At 35.2% G+C, this 18891-nt stretch overlaps 1 protein-coding gene across 2 annotated transcripts; it reads left to right on the forward strand.

Annotated features, from left to right (window-relative positions):
• The first annotated feature begins 395 nt into the window (after positions 1–395).
• On the forward strand, positions 396–18489 carry LOC131079342 (cold-responsive protein kinase 1). 2 transcript variants are annotated; one of them, XM_058017262.2, is made up of 8 exons: positions 396–632; positions 915–1062; positions 9282–9410; positions 9602–9717; positions 11440–11650; positions 12013–12250; positions 12628–12778; positions 17382–18489. In XM_058017262.2, exons 3-8 carry the CDS (start codon positions 9332–9334, stop codon positions 17736–17738), a joined length of 1152 nt encoding a protein of 383 aa, XP_057873245.1. In that variant the 5' UTR covers positions 396–632; positions 915–1062; positions 9282–9331; the 3' UTR covers positions 17739–18489. The 2 variants fall into 2 exon arrangements, with proteins under 2 accessions (XP_057873245.1, XP_057873244.1); XM_058017261.2 differs by having other exon boundaries at positions 397–632; positions 9599–9717.
• The last annotated feature ends 402 nt before the right edge of the window (positions 18490–18891 follow it).

Consider the following 18891-nt stretch of genomic DNA (forward strand, 5'->3'; position numbering starts at 1 on the left):
AAAACATTAAAAATTATACCTTATCAAATAATATTAAACAAAATACATTTAAATTTATAATAAAACTTAAATTATACCAATAAACCAACCACCACTTGACAACTTGAAATTAACTTAAACTTTATTTATAATAAAATTCTCATATGAAAACATTAAAAACTATACATTATCAAATGATATCAAACTTACATATTTTTGATAAATCTTTGATGAACAATTCAATTCCGTCATTAAAAGAATAACTACTTGACAACTTCAAACTTTCTTAAGACTTGATTTAATAAAATAAATTCAATTAAATATACAAGAAAAGTGATTAGAGACGGCTCCACTTGTCAAAATAAAACCCAATCAAATACCGCTTTGGGTAATCCAACTTTTTAACAACATTTAGAATTATAAATTTTTTAACAAGTTGGAGACTTTTGCCAGATTTCTGTATGTTCAAGAACTTCAGCATCGTTTTCACTTACAGCAGCTCTCCCATCTACGTGCCCATGATATGTTGTTCTTCATATCCTTATCTATGGTGAGGGCATTGACAAAGTCCCTGCCTTGAACTTTTCCTCCTTTATTGTAATAAATCTTCTGAAGATCTCTATCCGCGTAATTTATCGACAAAAAATTCAATTGTAAGTACTACAGATCCCTCCTTAGATGTCCTAATTTCATGTTTAAATCACAGTTATCATTGTCTGTAAAATTGTCGATAAATTGTACGGAGGTTTCACCAATATGATCTTTCTTTCATTTATGGTCTTTGCTTTTGTTTGCTGGTTCTCTGTTTCTGTTATTAATGGCATGAAAATTGTTCTTTAGCAAAAAAAATCTCAGGTTATGCTTTCTTGTTATCAATTCTGTGACTTAACTCTATGGAGAATGCACCCTGATGAAACTTGGGTTAAAAATTACAGTGGAAGATGACTGCTAAAAACGACAGAGGCTCCATCTCCATTGATATTGTTGGAAAACCGGTTAGGGTTCGAACATAGGAGCTCCCCAGATTCAATTGTAGCTGGACTGCTTGGTTGTCCTTCTGACAACCCCTAAAACTGCACAGCTGTACGTGGTTACTTTGCCTGGCTTTTTATATTAGTTTTAAAAACAGAGATTAGTGATGACTTGAATTTAGGACTGGCTAATAGTTACATTGCTTGGATCTGATACCATGTTGAAGAATATGTATTAAGTGGGATTTAAACTAATTACATATTATATTTATTTTTCTAAAATCTTAAAATCCTGTTGATGTTTTTTTTCCCCTGAAATTTTCTAATCTTTTTAGACATGTTAATAGAACACACTGTTAGGCTTTGACCTCCATCGGCATGTTGGCTTGCTTTACCACTGATCTGTTGTTCCTAAAAATATTGAATTTTTTTTAATATATATTTATCCTTAGTACGACGGGAATTGAATGGCTTATAATTTCTCGTAATAAAATTCAGAATTCCCCTTGCTGGGTAGGATTAGGGTATGCAGCACCCAGAGATGTGTATCTGTACCCAATTTCGATGCTTAAGATCTATGTCTCACAGCTCTTTTAAAATAGGGCTCTCCTATGGAAGATTGGATGATTTATGACTTAAGCTCATCCGATTAGACAATGGAAGTCCGATAGTTTATTTCATTTCTTATTCAATTGTATGACTTGCGTGTCATCACGGAGAGTGTATCATGATTGTTCTTCGGCCAAATGCTACTTTTATGAGAGTTATTTACTCAATTTAAATATTTGGGGACTTGCACGCAACATTTTTAGATAGGGAACATGTCCAATGGGGATTGAACCAGAGACTACTGGGCATAATGAGAATGGCACTGGAATGTTAATTAATAATTATAGAACACTGAGAAATATGTGAGGAATTTCTATTTGATAGGGCAGTTCTTTTGGAAATTACTATTCGGAAGTATCCATAGAAGGCAACTATTCGATAGGTCATTTTTCTTGGAAATTGTTATTAATAAGTAACGATACTTAGGACTATAACATGCCTGTCAGGAATTGAACCCAGGATTATTTAAAAGCGAATTGGATGTTTAACTTTCTGCAGCTATATAGGATGCTTTCTACAGTTATCTCTTTTGGGCATCTGGGCATCTATAATTTTGTGGATACCATATTTTTGTTTGTTTTCCTCCCTATTAATAAGGTCGGGTAGAACTGAACTTGAACCTTTTGACTAGGAGCGGTCCTAACTGGCCACAGGAATTGAAACTCTGAACGTCAAGGCATCCTCAATGCCACAATAGCAAGAATGAACCATACACTTCTCACCATCTCATTAAGGACAGGCACACTTCTTCATATGTCAAGGGCTGGTAAGGTTCTCTGCATTGTATCTAATCAAAGCACATGCTCCACCGCTTGTGTAGGCCCCCGTCAATTCCTTTGAGTTTCAGTCCTGCGACCAGACTCCCCAGGCAGAGTGTTTCACGCATTAGCTGGACCTCTGATCCAGCCCCAGGTAGTTGGGGACCAAGGACTAAACACTCATCATTTATGGCATTGACTACCTGGACATGCGAAAATTATATGGAAAATCAACTTGGTCCATGACTCGGAACAAGACCTGCAAAATTGAGTCATAAAACAGGGGAAGTTTTTAGGAAATAGCATATATGTGTTTTCATTTGGCAGGAAATTTTCTTCAATGATATCCAAATTATAGTCCTATGTTCCATGGGTATGCATTCCCGGCCCTCAAACCAGTGTCCCTGTCCCCCATGGTATTTTTGAGATGGCAGGACAATAGGGAACGTCCTCTGGCTGTCCCCAGTTTTTCCCAAATCTTCAAAATGTCCTCAAATGACACAAAATGTTAGGAAATGTCTGTGAGATGCCTGGCCATCTCTAGGGTGAACAGGGACATCCGAGACTGCCTTGAACATTTGCAGACATCCAGGCATCATGGATGTTAAAAAGGCAATTTCACATGTTCTAAAAAAAATACTTGAATTTATTTAAAAAGCAGTATTAAAAGGGGCATTGTGTAAATTAAGTAGTTTGTCATGTGTTCTGATAGGTGGATACCACAAAAAGAAGTCATAGTCTTTGATGGATATATTATTTCCATTATATTTTTTTATTAAATTTTACTTTTTCTGATCTGAGCATAATTATTTATTGAACTGCACTCCAAATATTGTTGCTTGATGATGATGGATTTTTGTTATTAAAGTAACAACATTAAGGTTATTGGCTGTTGAAACAGTAGTTATATTAATTTACAGATGTCCGATATGGTGTGTTTGATCCAGTTATTTCTATATGAAAATTGGCACAGAGATTCAAACTTTTGCCACGGTTAGCATGTCACCTTGTATAAATTTGAAGGAGGCAAAATGTCTGGATTGATGAGGCATTTGGGCAAATTGTTCTTTTTTACTCTGAGTAACTTAAATAAATTAGGTGTCTTAGAAGCAGTTCTCAAGTGATACACTCACAAAATCAATACCTAGTATTCCAATTACAAGGTTATTTTATTCTTTCCATTATCCAATTATTGTCTTTTAAATCCGAATCATGATACATTGTAAAGTTTCTGTTTTAATTTAAATTATTTACTGCTGCAATGTTGCTATCACTGGTCGATTCAGTGATGTCGATTACACTTTCAATATTTGATTTATCTTTAATAAATTAATATTGACTTCAATACATTATATGAATGTATAAACTTAAATTTTGATGTTGTGTATAGTTTGTTTTGTAGAAATCTGAGTATTATTCCCCCTGCTGTCCCCAAAAAATAGCCCTCGGACACACTTCAATTGTCATCCCACCATTCCCATTCCCGAAACACTGTGAAACATAGAATTATACAGATTTGTGCTAACATATGTACCAAATTTCCAAATGTAATAGATGATGATGATGATCACACACACACACACACACACACACACATATATATACAACCAAATTTCGAAATGCAATAGATGATAATGATACACACACACACATATGTATATATGTATGTATGTATATACACACACACATATATGTATATACACATGTGTATACACACAGTGTGTGTGTATACACATGTGTATATACATATATGTGTGTGTGTATATACATACATACATATATACATATGTGTGTGTGTGTGCGTGTGTATACATGTGTGTGTACTGTGTATACACACACACATATATATACACTTATATACATATATCAAATATGTTTAATTTTTTTAAGTTATTAAGATTAAATTATTGGGGCTTAATTAATGAGTTCCCAGCCCTTCAACATTATCAAAGACAACTACGTAAACTATAATAATACCACAATCTTTTTCATAACAATAAAGACTGGCAATAGGGATTCTCAGAATGGAGTTCATTGTACTGTGCTATGACTGGTTACTTTTCTTCCTGTATTGACAACTTATTTACTGCAGGTACTAGAGAAATAGGCTGCTTTTATACCACCATACTGGTTCCCAAGTATGGTGCATACAAACACAGAAAACAAAAAACATGAAAATGTCAAATGACAACCCAGAAGATGTCTTTTCAGATGTTGCAATAACTTTAGCCTTTATGAAAATGCTTGCACCACAGAAGTGCATGTTGGCTCCTCAGAAATTGACAACTTATTTATTGTCGGTAATAGAGAAATAAGCTTCTTTTATACCACCATATGCTCCTTATTCAGAGAATTTTTTTCTGCATTCTGCAGGATTTCATCCTTATGCCACCAAGTTGTCTTACCATTTCCAGGTGTACCTGGATAAAAAGAAGATGCATGTCCTATAACAAAACAATTTATTCTTAGCCAAGATGCTGCTTTGATTTACCATTGCCTACTTCTAACCAAATCTCATCTAGCACTCCATTTGATAAATCCATCTCAACTGAAATGTGAGCAAAAATGAAATGTAAGAGCTTTTCAGTTTCTGAGGATATGGATACAAAAGTACCCAAAGAATTACTTATGTTTTCCAGAGCAGAAGGGATCCAAAAATGAAGAGGGAGATTGGATAATCTTGCCCAGATGGGAAGATCCTGAAACTCCTTCACTAAAGGATAAAAAATAAAATCTGCAAACCAGGGTTTTGCAAAAAGCAAGGCATTTCTCTGGACACAAGGGCCCTTTGCCAAAACCGTATCTCTGTCATTTTTTGAAGCAAATATCACTGTGAAAATATCTTGTTCACATGGAAGAATATTTATTTTACCAGGTAAAAGAGGTTGTCACACAGTTTTACCCCAATCAAACATATCCAGCAAACCTGGTCATAAATTGATAAATCTGCCAATCAGCACATTTTTTTATATATTACTGCTTTCTCCTTTATCTCATCATCTAGTTCTATCAACGGGATCAAGTCTGCCTGCTTTACAATTTTCCTGCTGCTTCTGTGAGAACCTCTTTACCAGGTCCTGCACCTTTTACACCTGCAAAAGATCGGTTGTACTCACAGTCATGCTTACAGTGAGCACACTCTCTCACACTTTGCCTTCCTGTCAGCTGAAGCCTGAAGTTACTGATTTCTCCTTTATCTCATCATCTAGTTCTATCAATGGGATCAATTCTGCCCGCTTGACCATTTTCCTGCTGCTGCTGTGATAGCCTCTTAACCAGGTCCTGCACCTTTTACACCTGCAAAAGAACGCTTATGCTCACAGTCATGCCTACAGTGAGAACACTCTTTCACACTTTGCCTTCCTTTCAGCTGAAGAAAACCCAAGATGAAGAGAAAAATATTTGAGTATTTAGAGTTTTTAATCCCAAGAACAAAGTATACAATTTAAAGTTCAATGTTTTCTAATGATTTCCGTTGCATAAAAAACATAAAGGATGCTAAACAAACATTGCAGGAGAGGAACGACTTTGCACAATGATACTTGGCCCACCTCCTTCTGTGACCTCAAATATGACTTGGGAGCAGATATGTTGCACAAGACTCTGTGTGTCTGTTCCTCTGCCCACATTGAAAATCTGAGAGAAACTGGTCAAACTCAAATCATTCACTACGAGTATAAAACCTTACAAATTTGTTTTCCCCAGTTAGGTTGTCTTGTGCATTGACATGCCTGGGGGCAATGAGCAAAAAATAAAAGACAGTTTTCACCTAGTTGAATCCTTTTACATTTTGATGTCAACCGAATCATTTACTTGGATTGGACTCAGCATTTACTTAATTTGTGGTCACTTGTGACTCTAATGAGTGTTTAAAGAGTTTGCTACCATGACCAATAATTTGTGTCTGTGTTAAGATGCTAAATACGAGCTCTTTGATTATGAAGCCGTCTGCAGGTATACATCAATACTTGGAATACATGACTTTTTGACCAGAGATACAGAGAGCATTTCTGTTACTTTCAGGAGTACTGCTATACCTGTTTAGCTTAAAACTTGTTTTGAACTAGAGAGTACTGCACAACCTTTAAAATAATCTATGAAGTAGTGCTATCCAACTAGGTTCTTTCCAGTGTTCCATGGAGACACATCCCCCCCCAAAAAAACCTGCGTCCCTGTAGGGGGATGTTACTGAGACTTGGGGACTTGGGGGGAACATCCCCCCACAGCACCACCACTTCTGCCACCTCTGTCAGGAACACTGCTAGGTCGCTTGCTATATGGCACATGCCATCGTATACTTATTGCAACCTTTAACTTTGTGAAAACTAGTTGGCCTTTCACAGGGCACTCACAGAGATGTTATATTGCAGATTTTGCCTTGAAGATTTCAATTCACCTCTATTTTTATACCCGCATCGCCTCCCCACCACCGATTCAATGCCATCTCCCTGTTGTCCCCAACATCCCCAAATTTCGGCCCTTGGTCCCCCGGTCCTAGAAACTTATCTCCCCGTCCCCAAAACTCGTCTCCCCATCAGGAAACTCAGTGGAACTATGGTTCTTTCTATGCAACAATATCTGTTCTTGCAGGCTTCCTTTCATTTCTGTTATACAACATGGGTAGAAAGAAGAATGGCATAATGTGCATTTGCCTAGACTATCAGGTTTGTAAAGTGACGGAAAGAGAGAAGAATCATTTCACTTCTCTCATGATTAGTCAAACATAATGAATTGTATGTTGAACACAGAATACCACTGAGAGGGGGGGTGAATCAGTGGTTCCTAAGTTTTTCTTCTTCTTAGCTAACTTGAGAATATCAGATATTTACTTAACTACTTAAACAATCACACTGGTAATACAGGAAAGAAAGCCAAAGAGACCATTCACACACAAGTAACTCACAACATCAGATTTATGAGGAAAACCCAATATGGGAAAAACCTCGGTGAGAAAAGCTGTTGGAGACTACTACTCCAATCCAGCCTCACAGGTAAAACACAGACTTACAAATATTTTGGGCACCAACCCAAGGAGCACCAACCCCTGCACCAAGCTTCAATTTGGCGATGTATATTGAAATACTATTTGAATACAATTAAGGCTTCTCGTTGCAAATGAATTCTGCAACTCTTTGATCAAATAACACTTTGTCGGTTGACAGTCTGTTCTCCTCCACTGAAACTCACACTGCCACTTTCTCAGAACTCCTTCTCAAGTTTTCTCCTTGCTCCCTCTCACTTCTCCTCTCTGTTCAATCTTCACAGCATCAACAACATCTTCCGTCTGGAGCTCTCATTTCTTATATGGTCAATTCCCGCCAGAATGCAATTCAAAAAAAAGTGACTGGTAAGGGTTTCTATTTCCAACACAATCTTCATGAGATCCAATCTCACCTATCTTGGATCAACCACCTGTCCTAGAAGGATGCACCTGCACACGGTTTCCATTATCCAATGCACATTTACTGGAAATGGCAATCTCAAATTAGATCTTCTGTCACGAAATTAGTTGACACATAAGGCGCTTCAGAAGTTTTCTTTTCGAGGACCTCCTGAATCGAATTTCCCTTGCATAGATTCAAGCGCCAACTACTCTCTAATCTTCCTCTGTCATTCATTCTTCCTCGAGCCGCAATCAGTCACATGCAATCCCGTGATTTGTGGCTCCTCCATTAATGGCGATTATCTGTTTCATCAACCCTGTCGATGAGGCTTCACCAACCACAACACGTTTGCCACCTATGCTTCACATGGCATCACAATGATCAAGATATGGCCCACCAGCACACAGTCGGTCCAGCAAACGCATACAAGTATATCCTTTTGCCGATAGAGTTTTCTTCTTCTGTTAATCGGTAGAGCATCCTGTACCGTTTGCACATCTTCACCTCCGGTGGTGTGAGACAACTTTAACATTCTGCCTCTTCATCATAAGCAAGCAACCATCCTTCAGACCGGTTTCTTTATCCTTCAGACCGGTTTCTTTACCGGTAGACCTTCATTCTTTATGCTCACCTTATGTGGATCTCCATCATGCTGGTTGACATCAGTGACAACTTAGTGCCAAAATGCCAACATTGTGTTTCAAATTGCTTTGAAGAGTTGGTAGCATCAAATCAGAAGAAAAAGGGAGGATGCTGGGATTAGGCCAAAATGTTACACCTTTCCTAGAGATGCTACCTACGTTCTGCTCATATGAATCATGTGTGCCCTTGTTTGACTTAGTCTGAGCCTCTTTCTTGCCATCCATTTTAATTTTTTATCCAATGTAGGTGAGGCCTTTCACATTGCATGAGAAGCAAATGTAGTACAGCAAATTTGCAAGGAAGCACAATGCAATAATTGTTGATACAAAAAGTCACAAAAGTACATAAAATTATGCTCTTGTAGTTTTATCTTTTTAAAAACATTAGAATTCCATGAAAGAAATTAAATACTTGCCATGAGTCAAACTTTAATATTAGAATTGCTTTGGATTTCATTATCACACATGAAATTCAGATCTAAGAACACAATTGAATTTTGACAGTCAGTCAATATATACTTAGAGAGCTTTAGTGCCTATATCCCAGAAACAATGAATAATTGTTTAAAGCCTTGATGAATACTTGATAGTAATCATCAGAGGTGGTTTATAGTAATTTCTATTTGAATAATTTAGAGGTGCTTGGCATTTGCCTTGGTCAAGATAAAAGCTAACAAAACGTGACAATTATTGGCTTATTGTTGGAACTTGGAGCAATAGCATGTAGAATACAATTTTATTTTTCTTTCATATTATCGAGGTCCATTTATTTCACTGTGAAATTATATCTGTATATATCTGTGGTTACCTATCTGTGCATGGATGCTGGAAATGTACTTTCTTTTCCTTTGCCAATAAGTATGCTTAGATAAAATTTAGCATCATATTTTCTAATTACTTATTGACTTCTACTGATTTTTTCATTATGTTCTTTGGCAGCCTTCGATTTAATGATATTTAGAACAACATAGTTCCTAGTGAGTAAAAGGATGTTTGGAGATATGTTTGCATCTTTGAATTGTTTTGGTTCAATTTTCAGAAGGGATAAACAATCCCAAAATAGAAAAGGTATGAACTCTGTTGCATTTTCGTTTGTATGTTATGGCATGTTTTTATTCCACTTGAGCAGAGTTGAATTGAAGCATTTTGTTGTTGTATTATTCTAGACTGTTACTTTTATAATGCTGTCTTAGCACAAACATTCTTCCTTTAAGTGTATACTAATATATAACACTTTCTATGATGTTCATATCCAGAAGAGCTCTCTATCATTAAAGGTGTTAACATTTTCTCCTATAAGGATATCAAATTGGCAACAAGGAATTTTCATCCAGACAACAAGATAGGTGCTGGCGGATTTGGAACTGTGTACAAGGTATATTAAAACCTACATCGTTCTCTGAGAACATGTTCAGTGCTTAGGATGTACCTGACATGTGCTAATGGATGTTTGCATTTTATAGACGGATAGCTTGTGAATTTTGTATTCTGTTGTGGTGTAGGAGGATATATAAACTGATTTATGTATAACTTTAAGGGCTCATTAAGTCCAATAATATTCAAATGATCTTAGTATTTGGACTTGTATTCCTAATATGTGTTTGCCAAGGTTACATGGGTGCATTGGTGCAGTGGTATGCATTGATGCACTATGTGGATATGGAGCACTAGGTGTGAAATTCCAAAATTTGGCTATGCGTGTGTGAACCTACAATTTTGGTAGGCAGGGTAATATTTGTGAGAACATCAAACTTAAAAGTTGAATTGGACCATAAGATCATCATGAATCATGGTAATTTTTCATCACATAATATCATATCATTTAGATAGTATATTTTAATGCATCACTAAACATGACTCAAATTTATAAAACAAACATAACATCCAAAGTGTTGAAGAACCATAATTTATTACATGTAAATTAAATTTACAAAATCATGCAGATGTCATATGAAATCAGGCCTTGACAAAAGGAAAAAGTTATGCATCAAGACAAGTCAATCTCTTTTTGCTGGCTGAGATTCCTGTTTGGCTGGAAGTTGGGGCCTTCCAGCTTTGTTTGTTAGATGTTTGCTGAACAATGTTGTGTGTTGTGAATAATACAGGAAATTGGGAATAAGAGATAAGTTGAACGAATAAGATATAATAGATATTAGATAATTTGTGGGTTGTCATTGACATTTTCATGCTTTTTGTTTTGTGTGTTTGTAATACTTTTTGAACTTTTTTTTTGGGTTTTATTTTTTAATTCTATTTTTCAATGGGATGTGTGCCAATGCCCTGGGCTGCAGCTGGCAGGTCTAGGGTACAGAAAGGGGTGCGTTTTTCATCCACACTTGTGTACCCAAGACAAATGTGTCTTGGGTGTGAGCCATTTTTGGCCAGGTATGCACACCTAGATGATTTTCATTTTCAATACTCATAAATTAGAAAATTTCTGAAAGGCTTTTGTTTGCAATCATAACTGTGCTCCGAGCTCTTTGTCGCAGATACATATTATTATTTATGTTGTTTATCCCTTTCAAGTCTCTGGTCCAAACAGGCATTTGCCCTATTTGGTTTTGAGCTAGATAGACTTGTAGAACTTAGTTGAGAGATGTTTTGCACCTTTCATAAGAAATATGATATGGAATATGCACTTGAGGTAGAGTCAACTTTGTTAGGTTATATGTGTCGTGCATAAAATCCTCAAATTCAAACCTTTCTGTGGAATTTCATTAAGTAGTGGCAGTCACAGACTCACATGGATGGAGAAAGATAGAAATTGGGCACTTATTAAAGAATTTTTTTCTAACAGAGACAAGAGTCTATACATTATTGGCAAAACCAAATCTTAACATTCTAAAATAGTACTTATGATTTTACTCTGCAATGAAACCCAAACCTTGATGAGATAATTGATTAATTACTTGTAGATCCTGCATGCATTAGTCCTCAAATTTCCAAGCTATATAAATAGTACTACTTATGAGCATACATTTGTAGGTATACATATAAATTTTGTTACATTGCATAGAAAATGAAGGAATTCTTGCAGGAAATAGTATTTTTCTTTGCGATTTCATTTTTTCCACTTACACTTCCCCTTGTATCGCAGGGAGTCTTGAAGGATGGTACAGAGGTTGCAGTAAAGCAGCTTTCTGCTGAATCGAGACAAGGTGTTCGCGAGTTTTTGACTGAGATAGCTACAATCTCTGCAATCAAACATGAACATCTTGTCATGCTACATGGATGTTGCATAGAAGGAGATCATCGAATTTTGGTGTATGGATACCTGGAGAATAATAGCATTTCACATGTCTTATTTGGTATAACTTTGTTCGTGAGAAATATTGTTGATTGTTTCCTCACTTTAAGTGGATAATACACTATCATGAGTATGTGAAAACAGGTCAATTTTAAAATATGGTATGCAGGGTTTGGCTTTGTCTTTCTGGTTTTTTGTTGGAAAGAGATTAAAAATGTATTTTTGAAGCTAAGAAAGAAAATGACAAATTTTGTTTGCTAATGCAAGTAAGATTTGTTCAAGAGAGAGATTAAAAACAAAAAACTGGGTGTTTGTTCAAGAGAGATTAAAAACGTATTTTTGAAGTTAAGGAATAAAATGGCAATCTTATTTGTCAATGCAAGGAAGATTTCTGTGAAAATGACATTGGTTGCAAAATGTCAGGTTCCAGTAATGGTGCAATAAACCTGGATTGGCAAACAAGGTCCAAAATCTGCATTGGAACTGCACGTGGTTTTGCATATCTTCATGAGGAAGTTACACCTCACATTGTGCACCGAGATATTAAAGCTAGCAACATACTCCTTGATGGGGATCTCAATCCTAAGATTGCAGATTTTGGTCTGGCTAAACTTTTTCCAGATAATATAACACATATCAGCACACGAGTTGCCGGAACAATGTAAGTCTTGTTTAGACTTTTAGTCTTACATAGAAATGAAGCCTCAAGAATAAATATCTTGGCTATACATTAATGGACTCGTCTTTCTTAATATAGCAATTACAACAACGATGTCAGAAAAAAGTGAATTCAATTAATTCATGTAGAGAACTCAAAATAAAGTTTGAGGTCAATAATTCTCATTCTATCATACTTCAATTTCATCATAAATATGAGATGCTAAATCACCTGTAGAAATAAATGCTAGATAGTGAGGAGCTTAGCATTTAAATATAGTAATGGAAAATGCATGAAAGAAAAGTAATTCTGTCAATCTCATAGAAACAAGTGTAAAGACTAACAAACAATTTTTTATTTTGTGGTTGTCTCGTGGCTAGTGGTTATCTGGCTCCAGAGTACGCTATGCGTGGACAATTAACAAAAAAGGCAGATGTCTATAGCTTTGGGGTACTTGTACTTGAAATTATCAGTGGCAGAGGCAATATGAACACAAGCCTGCCAATTGAAGAGCAAATCCTTTTGGAAATGGTAATGAAAAGAAGTCTTCCATTATTTGATTCCTTGCTGCTCATGAATTTTAGCATCTGAGTTTCTTTTTCTAAATTATCCTCCATGTGGGAATCGTAAAAATATGAAATGTTATTTTGTGATGCTCGAAAAAAGTGGAAAAAAAAATTAGTGCACACTTAGTATTAAAAAGGAATATGCTATCTGTTTTTAAATGGGATTTAATCTGTTGTCAATAATGACTAAATTTGCAAGTTATAAAATATGATCGAGCAATCTCAGATGCTAGTCCTGGACACCAAGATTGGGACATCTTTCATTATAGGCACTCTGATCTTGAAGATGCCTAGACAATATCTAAGTTTAAAATTGGGCTTCAAATAATATGGGCAAGTATGGGCACAAAAAGTTGGCATTTATATGGTAATGTATTATTTGACTACAAGTATGTCCAATATCAATTGACCTTTCTATAATAAAATTTGACTAAATATAATATATGGTTACCCAGTCTTTTAGATTTCGGAAACATGTATTAAATTGTTTATCAAGGATCTTCTCATATTGTTATCTGCTTCATATATTAGTTAAAAAACAGTTGATTGGAATCCCAAATGGCAAAATTGTTGTATGAGCTTAAAAGTGTTTAATGAAAGGACTAGAAAACTGTAGAATTTCCCTTGAATTCTTGGTCTTGGATTGGAAAAAAATTTCATTAGAACATTAGTAACAAGAGCTCCAGGGCAGCTTAATCCCTACCTAGAACTGCAGGGCTGATTGAATGAAATACAATTTAAGCATCACAGAATTGAAAATGATATAATCTGCATTCCAATAATTTGCATAGAATCGTGCTGTTCGTATCAATCTTTTATCATAAGCACTAAACAGCAGTAAGAAGCTGATGATTGTAAAGCTGAGGATATGTCTGGATCCTCATGCTTTTTACTGCCCATGTAAATGATATAAAACAACACTAGATACTTACAAAGCAAGTGAATTCATAAAAATAGAGCAAAAGTATGCAAATTCACGATTAGAGTAAGAGCAAGTAAATTCATAAATTAGCATATGACATAAAATCTTAAAACAGACAACAGATTTAGAAGGAATATCATTTAGCCAACTAGGAAAAAACTACCTTATATGCGGCTAGGATACATGAAAACTCTCAAATGTCCTCATTGTCATTTAAATTTTTTCATTTTGTCAAAATTTATCAATAAAGAAATAAACAGGCACTCTAAGTACATCAAGAATTAATTATTAAGATTCCTGTTGTTTTCCTTTCCTCAAGGGATCTGTATTTGGAATGAAGCTTATTTATTTATTTATTGTAAATCTGTTGAACTGCTTTTCAGTTAATCTTACAATTTCCTCTTTTGGTGTTGAGGAAAGGGGATGGGGAAGGGTGTCTTTTGCTGACAAAATCTTCCAATGGCTCAATATTATTCATGATTGGAATGGTACGGCAATATTTGCAATTTGAAAACATAATTCAGTTTCTTGCTTAAAATGCTGGAAAAGGCCTGGCAAGAACATTCATATCTCTTTTCTCTTTGATTTGATGGGTATTCAATGCTTAATTGTTATGACCAATGAATGACCCATTTCTTCAAATAATGATATCTTACTTTGCGGGTATGGAAACCTCACATCTGATGAGCATAGGCAAGACAGGGTCAAGTTCAGAGTGTTTTTCCGACATGCCAGAAATTATGTGCTTATAGAAGCAATATTACCCAATATAAACAGTAAATGTGTCAGTTCCTTCAAAGCAATGCAACTGAAATTGGTTGGGTAGAGCTAGAGGCATGTGCAGTGAATTACAAAATTATAGAAAAAAGTGGCATAAAATCATAGAAAGATGAAAGTGATCAGCAATTCATTGCAGATTTGAACCAATCTAATCAAAATAACTCATTTTTCCCAGTCAAACATCTTGTAGACATCTTAAATATTTGGCAAAGATATTATACCTTATTGTTAACTGCATTCTAGTTTTTCTGAAGATTCCCATTATAAGCATTGTGGTATCCTTAAAAAAATATGCAATCTCTAATGGTGGAAGTAACAACCAAAAGTGCTTCTATCATATATTCTGAAAGCAATCCTCCCAAGCCAATTGAAAGAAGTAGAATATCTCTAATTGTTTGAACTTTGAAGTGCTCAAAAGTTCAGCAAATCTTTTTGAGCCTGCAAGAACACCTGGTGTGCTTTCTCATGCAAATTATATAGGTTTCCATACATATGTTGATCATCTTAAAAATACTGCCTTGAAATGCTTATTGCAAAGTAATCTATACAAAACTTATAGGTTGTCACACCCTCTTTGGTAACTTGTAGGAAATTGACCATGATGTTTCCCTTGCTAACCAATATGGCTAAGAAAATTAAAAATGCAAAACACAAAATGAAAACAGTTAGTAATAAGCAGGTAATATTGTGCCCAAATTGTTGCCTTGAAATCGATGAAAGAATTAATTCCTTGTTAGCTTGTCAACTCTACAAGTTGGATGTGAGATTTTCACTAGGGGAGAATTCGATTGTTCAAATAAACTTTCACTATTGTGATTTGTTGTGGCTCTGTGAAGTGTAACTCTGTCTTTGATGTTTCCCTTGCTAACCAATATGGCTAAGAAAATAAAAAATGCAAAACACAAAATGAAAACAATTAGTAATAAGCAGGTAATATTGTGCCCAAATTGTTGCCTTGAAATCTATGAAAGAATTAATTCCTTGTTAGCTTGTCAACTCTACAAGTTGGATGTGAGATTTTCACTAGGGGAGAATTTGATTGTTCAAATAAACTTTCACTATTGTGATTTGTTGTGGCTCTGTGAAGTGTAACTCTGTCTTAAAATATGCCTCCAAACTGCAAACCTAAGCATTGAACTTACCCTTTTTGACTATGCTATCAAAATGGGCAATTAACATCTTGCAGTCCAGCTAAAAGGCAGGTTGGGAATTTGTGCTGATCAAAAGAATGGAGCATCAATTGTTGTTCTATGAATTGTTGGAATATGCTTATCTTTGTTACTTAAGTAGAAGTTATAATGTATTTTTCCGTTTGTCTGGTTGTTGAGCTTCTGGGTGAGAAATCAACCAAATCAGGCTTTTGTGTGAAGTGTTGGGGACAAGTTGAACTATTCATCAAGAAATCGATACAAATAAAAACTACCATTATCATGATCAACAGTCTATAAATAACTTGGTAGAACAACAACAAATGAGAGCTTTTCTAGAGGAAAATTGAAAACCAAGATAATATCAGCAGGAAATTGATTGCATATTTTCATAGTAATTTTTTTTAAAAGAAGAATTGCATTGTCATTTTGAAGAAAATGAATGCCTCTGTTGATAATCTGAAATCTTATAAATAGCCATATTCGTGGTTGTTAGACAATGCATATGATCATACTAACAATCAAACTCAAACTGACCATAAAATTCTAGGCTCTTGTGCACATGCATTTCTGAATCCCATAATTTGTGTAAACATTCATAGAAAACATTAAGATAGGAAATCTAGGGGCAAGAGCAGATTGAAGGAACCTTAGCAAACAAATATTGACGACACTTGAAATAAGTATACCTTGCTCTAGTGAATCGGTTTGCAAACCATAAAATGAGAGAGTAGAGTTGTCAACCAAGCAATCAACATGCCCAACACATATTCGAGACATACACAAAGTATTGAGAAAATACAACATGACATGCATAATAATAGTTTTAATCCAACTTGTATTCCGTTAAGGAATTATCATCAAGATGTAATTTTTCACTATAGAGGATACCTGTGAGCTTTATAGTCATCATGATAACAGAAATAACTATATATAATGCATTGAAGAAAGAACTTATGGGTTTTTTGAATAGAAGATTATCTTCTCACAAATTGCATAAAATTATATTTTCTAACTCAAAAGTTCTCTAAGAAACATTATCATCGTTTTATAGTAATAAAATGCAGATAAACTCAAATTCACCAAAATTTGCCAGCATTAATAGTAAATTTTGTATTTCCTCAAATATTAGCATGTAATGTCTATATCCTTATTTGTGAAATGAAAAGATATCCTGACTTCTTTATACTCTTAAAACAAGTTGCATCGCTTAAATATTTTGTTGATAACATCCAACATGACAAATTTGGATTTAGGTACTGATGCCAGTTTCATTTATTTTTAGATAAGTAAATATATTTATTTTTAAATGTCAACTGAAGGAAATTTTCATTAGCTTTAGTAATCTTATAAAATAATTTACAAAATATGCCTCCAAATGCTTGAATCTCTCTATTTATTAAGTGGAAGTGCTAAAATTTATGTTTTGCTAGTTGCTCATTTAGACAAAACCCAATACATGATTCTGCCAATTTTGTAATATAATATACAGGATTGGTAGCAGGCTCTTAAACCTCTATATCAGTTTCAGTTCTACAAAAAAATTAAGGTACCCATATGTAGAATTTGTACTCGGAAGATGAATATAGAAGAAAAAGACTTGTCTTAGGTTCATTAAGTCTTTGTTTGGAGAGTCTGTGTCTTTCTCTGATCAGATTTTAATGATCTAGAATTCAAAGGATTTATGTATGGTCATCCTTGTACAATTGTTTTTACAGACATGGCGTTTATATGAGGAAAACAGATTGCTAGAGTTGGTGGATCCACGACTAATGGACTACCCTGAGGAAGAAGCATTGCGTTTCATCAAGGTTGCTCTTTTGTGCACTCAAGCTACACCCAAAATCAGGCCAACCATGTCTCAAGTGGTAACAATACTGTCAGAAGGGCAAACCCTTACTGAGACGCTTGCACGGCCTGGTTTCATCTCAGACCTAACAGATTTAAAAGTACGTCCATCACAAAAGCCCTTGTCCCCGGTACATGATGGTGCATCCACTTCCAATTACTCAAGAGGTACAGCGACATCCATTTTTAGCAGTTCAGATATATATTCTGAGGTATCAGCACGTTGAGGTATGCATGTTATGCTGTGTCAAGCTGGCGAGCAATTTTTTTTGAGGTTGAAGCCATAAGAAATCAAATATCTTTTTAGCTGGTGCGTGGTATGCATTCCACTGGGGTCAGTCAAACGGCATTTGAAGCCCTTTTTAAAATAACCCAAACCTTAGATTAGTTTACTCCTTCATATGCTAGGGGGTTGTATTTTATCACAAGTAGAGTTAATTCTTTTTCAGGGACGACTGCCTGAGCCCTGGGGATTTGTTGTATACTATTCATTCTTTGTTCTCGTTAAAGGCGGCAATCCGATTTGGACAGTAACTTTCTATGTTGTACAATTTTCATAGTTATATTTCTTTGCCATTCAATGAGTTTTCAGCTCTGTTATGCAGTCTAGATGTGTATATGGGATGTAGAAATATTGGACAATTGCCAGTTGAGTTTTTGAGATGGGTTACTTTTTGAGGGGGAAGAGTTACCAAGGGATGCAATGAGGATTTTGTATATTGATAGTGAGAATATCAATGTAACACCAGATTCTGGTGGACAAATGTTGTGGCAAGAGTTTTTTTATAGGAAAAACATCTATATGTCATTATAGGTGGAAGGGCTCTTTACAAAAGAATCATATGACACTGTAACTAATTGAGGACACTAAAGATTGTGGCCCAAGCTTTTCATCAAGCTAAGGCTATTGACCATCAGACTTGACCAAATGTTGTATGTCTTCTTTCTTAACTAAAGAATCGGTTTTCTTCCTTTTTCTTTTGGAGGGCACAAGGTTTGGCTTTCTTCTTGGTGGAAGCAGTATGAGTCTAATAATTCTGTGCTGTCTTCATGTGTCATGCTCATAGACACGGTTGTTATAATATATGTGTAGCATTGCTCCATTCGAAATCAACGTATGCAAGTGTTAAAGTGTTTACTCATATGGGAGGATAATAAATAACGCTAAATTTAGATGGAAATAAATGCCTCGGGAAGGAGGTTATTTCGATCTTTTGGTTTGGATTTACTTTTACGAGTCAAAATGATCCAATTTTAAGTTTAATCTTTTTATTTTAACTAATTTTGCTTGAGGTGAAATCATTCTAAGAATTGCTTTCCACTAAATATATGTTGCATTGGATATTACTTTGTAATCGTCTATATACACAAATGCTTTTC

The sequence above is a fragment of the Cryptomeria japonica genome, chromosome 11, assembly GCF_030272615.1.
Source record: "Cryptomeria japonica chromosome 11, Sugi_1.0, whole genome shotgun sequence".
In the NCBI taxonomy this organism is placed as follows: domain Eukaryota; kingdom Viridiplantae; phylum Streptophyta; class Pinopsida; order Cupressales; family Cupressaceae; genus Cryptomeria; species Cryptomeria japonica.